The sequence below is a fragment of the Sinocyclocheilus rhinocerous genome, unplaced genomic scaffold, assembly GCF_001515625.1.
Source record: "Sinocyclocheilus rhinocerous isolate Xijiao unplaced genomic scaffold, SAMN03320098_v1.1 scaffold409, whole genome shotgun sequence".
Classification (NCBI taxonomy): Eukaryota; Metazoa; Chordata; class Actinopteri; order Cypriniformes; family Cyprinidae; genus Sinocyclocheilus; species Sinocyclocheilus rhinocerous.
The window spans coordinates 116,656-121,269 of NW_015635191.1; the positions used below are offsets into that span (position 1 = coordinate 116,656).

The following is a 4,614-nucleotide window of genomic DNA, read 5'->3' on the forward strand; positions in this document are numbered from 1 at the left end:
TTTATTTTTAATGAAAACAGCAACAATAAAGACAAACTCGCTTATATTAAACGAAGAAATTAATGATCCTACCTTTTTTTTTATCATATGACATAATTTCATATCATAATATTACCATGTGCGACTAACACAGCACACGATCAGACACAGAATATGATTAAAGTGTTTATAATCACACAGAGAACATCATACAGTTATACTGGAAAACATATTACACAAATGAGATAAATAATACCCTACATAATGACTGACAGTGAACATGATCTCAGTCAGACCCTGTCTATCATCACAAGCCTATTCAACAGCCGGAAATACGCAACATCTCGCGGTATTTTGTTGTTTCATGCCCGGAAATTAATCCTTGTAACCAATAATCGCTAGAGAACGTTAGAGAATTTATAAGAGATATGCAAGCTTTTGGGATATTTTACCTTATATAATATTTTAAAGGCTGGAGTAGAATTTAATAAAATAATTACAGCATTAATGAAGTTCTTGAGAAATAGCGGTCTAAAGAACAGAATATAGAAAGCTTTATGTTCCATCTTCGTCACACTCCAGTACAGTAGGTGGCGATATGCACCTTTCCAATAAGAGATATGCAAGCTTTTGGGGTATTTTACCTTATATAATATTTTAAAGGCTGGAGTAGAATTGAATAAAATAATTACAGCATTAATTAAGTTCTTGAGAAATAGCGGTCTAAAGAACAGAATATAGAAAGCTTTATGTTCCATCTTCGTCACACTCCAGTACAGTAGGTGGCGATATGCACCTTTCCAGTTGGATTGCAACCCGCCAATAAACTCACAGAAGAAGAAGACGAACATTAGAGGGAGCTTTGCACCAATGAGAGCGGAGCTCTGCTGTGAACGCGTCCAATCAGAGTAGCGCGTCGATGAGCGGCAGAGCAGCAGCGGAGAAGAGCAGCACGGTGAGATTTAACGGAAATTCTGATTATTTCATAAACTTTTAAGACAAGATTAATAAAACGCTCAGCTGTGTTTCAGAGAGTTTTACTCGGATATCACAGCGGAAGCTTCAGCTCTGAATAAAAACACGGCAGTTTTAGGCTTTAGCAGCCGCGCGCGTTATTCAGATTCACTCTGATGCTAAAATAAATATTAACGTTACATTCATATAAAGTCCGTTTGGTCGAGTTCAGTCAGTGAGACTCTCCGATTGAGTCCGAGTTCGTTCCTGTGTGCAGTGACTCCGAGCAGAATCTAAACACGATGCTAACTGCTCGCTGAGGTAAGTTATGTTCTCTGATCTTCAGCTCGTGTCTGTGGGGTTGATCACTAACATCACCCTAGTTTGGAAATGTAATGGGGTAAGTTACAGATTAAAATTTGAAATCTAAAATGTAATAAGTTAGTAGTGTAACCATTTCAATTACTTTAAGTAATGTAGCTGATGTACTTTTCTAAATTTCTAATGTTTTGAACTGTTAATCGTTTTCAAACATGTAAAGCAGGCATTACAGGATTACTCAACACTGATTACTGTCAGTTTCGAAATCCTTCTTCACTTGAATTAAGATTATAATAATTTAATTTTAAAGCACAGTCACCACAAAATCAGACTTTAGCACCTCTTTTTACTTTGAGATCATTCTGAGGTTAAATACAGATTTAAAACCATAACAAGAAACCGTTTAATAGCTATGATGTTTTTGAATTCAAATCTTTGCACAGTTATGACAGAAAACACTGGCATCTAACACATGCCTGGGAAAAACTGTTCATCTTAAAAAATAAAGCATATACATAAAACCAAATAGGAAATAAAACAGTTATAGATAAATGTGTCCTAAACTCCTGAAACACTGCTGTCTCATATTTTAGAGCAGTCAAATTAATTTCTGAAAGAAAGCAATTAAATCTGTATGTGGGTGTATGTGAAAAAAATATCCAGATGTAACTCCCTTTGTGATCGTTAACATTTTCAAGTAACTGTAATCTAATTACAAATTTTTTCTCAGTAACTGATTACAATTCTTTTGTAATTAAATTACTTAATTTACATGTAACTAGTAACTCCCCAACACTGGAGATAATGCAGGAGTGTGTGTGTGTCTGTGTTTGTGTGTGTGTCTCTGTCTGTCTGTCTCTGTGTGTGTGTGTGTCTCTGTCTGTCTGTCTCTGTGTGTGTGTGTCTCTCAGGGTCCAGAGGACAGCGTCTCGGCTGTGAAGTTCAGCCCGAGCTCGGCTCAGTTCCTGCTGGTGTCGTCGTGGGACTGTACGGTCCGTCTGTTCGACGTCAGCGCTAACAGCATGAGGATGAAGTACCAGCATCTGGCGCCGGTTCTGGACTGTGCTTTCTATGTGAGGGGCATCACAGAAACCCTGCAGAACCACGCATTCGCTCGCTCCCGTGTTTGATCTCTGTGTCTCGTGTCGTTTCAGGATCCGACTCACGCGTGGAGCGGCGGTCTGGACAGCCAGCTGAAGACGCACGATCTCAACACGGATCAGGGTGAGTTTAAAGGGGTCATCGGATGCCCGTTTCCCACAGGGTCTTCATGAAAAGTCTGTAACATACTTTGGTGAACATTTCTCAATGGTAGTGTAAAACGACCCTGTCAAAAAAAGCTCTGTTCACAGCAGAGCATGTGAGCGAAGCGGAGCGGTGTGACGCTCCGCTACGTTTTCCGCTCTATGGACGTGCGCTCCGCTCAGTCGCTCTAACCGCCCAAGCAAGCGCTCCGTTAATATTCCGCTCACGCTCACCGTAAACCAATTCCCGCTCAGATCCCGCTCCGTTCTGTAAAGAACAAATTTGCGTGCATTATATTAGATTATAAATTACTGCTGCCTATATCTAGCCTACATTCTGAAGGACTACCTATTGTTTCGGGTCAGTTTTTTTTTTTTAAATAATATTTTAATTGGCCTAAGTGGTGTAGGCTAATATCTTCTGTACTCTGTAGTTCTGTATTTAGGCCTATATACAGCTGTGTGTTAGCTTAGGTCTACAGTTTAACTGAGATGATTTAATAACTACGGAGCTCCGAATATAATTCGATTTAACAATTCGTTTCTACGACGTCAGCAGGTTTTATTATTTTATTTATTTATTTATTATTATTTATTAATTTTAAGCAATAATGATTTTAATAAGTAATTACGAAATATAATAATTAGTTCCACGATTTAGGCCTACTAAAACTAGGGAATGACCGAATTAACGAACGAATGAATTCGTGGCAGCTAAGCCTAAACAAGAGAATGAATACTTAATTCGTGGCCATAATTTAGACTAAACGAAAAAATTAATTCTTAATTCGTGGCCATAATGTAGTCCTAGCATAAAAGAGAACTAGCCTATTCTAAATTCGTGGCCATGATTTTGTCTGCATCAATCACCAATAAAACGTTGTTCCATGTTTTTTTCTATATCGTCATAAATATCGTTATCGCAAATATTCTTGAAATATCGTGATATCATTTTGAGGCTATATTGCCCACCCCTAGTCTTCAGATATTTTTTATTATCTCCATTACGGCCATGCCCCGCCCCCGAATACTCGTTTTTGAAACCTATTGATGATCGAAATGACAAATTGCCAAAAATGCCCATCCCTACTGTCTACAGCTCACCCAGGGCGGGTCTGTGCTAAAACACCAGTGTCAATCAAGAATCGTGGGAGGGGCCTGGGTCTGTGTGACGTCACTCTGCCAAGAATCTGAGATCGGCTTGATCTGAGAAAGGGGTCATTATTTATGGGGATTTAAAAAAAAAAAAACACTGGGTGGATTTTTATCATTCTAGTGTGGTTGTGTACACACTGCCAACACACATTTCAGTTCAAACAACATGTAAAAGTGAATTTTGCATCCCTTTAAACACGACACGCTGGTGTGTGACTGCATCTGTGCTCTTCCTCAGACACAATCGTGGGGACGCACGACGCTCCCATCCGCTGTGTGGAATACTGTCCGGAGGTCAATGTGATGGTGACGGGCAGCTGGGACATGTCTGTGAGGCTCTGGGACCCCAGAACACCCTGCAACGCCGGGACCTTCACACAGCCCGAGAAGGTGAGCAGACGTGAGGGACGCAGCGGCTCTGGCGCAGGAGCGGCTCTGATCTGTGGCTGTGTTTCAGCTGTCTGTGGCTGTGTTTCAGCTGTCTGTGGCTGTGTTTCAGCTGTCTGTGGCTGTGTTTCAGCTGTCTGTGGCTGTGTTTCAGCTGTCTGTGGCTGTGTTTCAGGTCTACACGCTGTCTGTGGCTGGGGACCGGCTGATCGTGGGGACGGCGGGGCGGCGTGTGCTGGTCTGGGACCTGAGGAACATGGGATACGTGCAGCAGAGGCGAGAGTCCAGCCTCAAATACCAGACGCGCTGCATACGAGCTTTCACCAACAAACAGGTCAGACACAAATACACTTTCCACGAGTTTGTTAACCCCTTTGCTGTCACCCCCCATTTTTTGGCATGGAGACACAAATGACATACCCAAAATAAAAAGGTTGCTGCTCATCAGTCTTTTGGCTCGTTTCCACTGAGCGGTATGGTTCGGTACAGTACGGTACGCAATTATTTCCGTTTCCACTGTCAGAAGTTGTGAATGGTACCAAAATAGCGAACCGTACCGTACCACTTTTTTGGT

At 41.3% G+C, this 4,614-nt stretch overlaps 1 protein-coding gene across 1 annotated transcript in view; it reads left to right on the forward strand.

Moving 5' to 3' along the window:
• The first annotated feature begins 872 nt into the window (after positions 1 to 872).
• bub3 (BUB3 mitotic checkpoint protein) overlaps positions 873 to 4,614 on the forward strand; it is an 11,476-nt gene continuing 7,734 nt past the window's right edge. Inside the window, exons 1-5 of the mRNA XM_016561037.1 lie at positions 873 to 965; positions 2,158 to 2,327; positions 2,409 to 2,478; positions 3,892 to 4,043; positions 4,216 to 4,374. Coding sequence (XP_016416523.1) covers positions 899 to 965; positions 2,158 to 2,327; positions 2,409 to 2,478; positions 3,892 to 4,043; positions 4,216 to 4,374 — 618 coding nt within the window. The 5' untranslated portion in view covers positions 873 to 898. The remainder of the gene's footprint in view (positions 966 to 2,157; positions 2,328 to 2,408; positions 2,479 to 3,891; positions 4,044 to 4,215; positions 4,375 to 4,614) is intronic.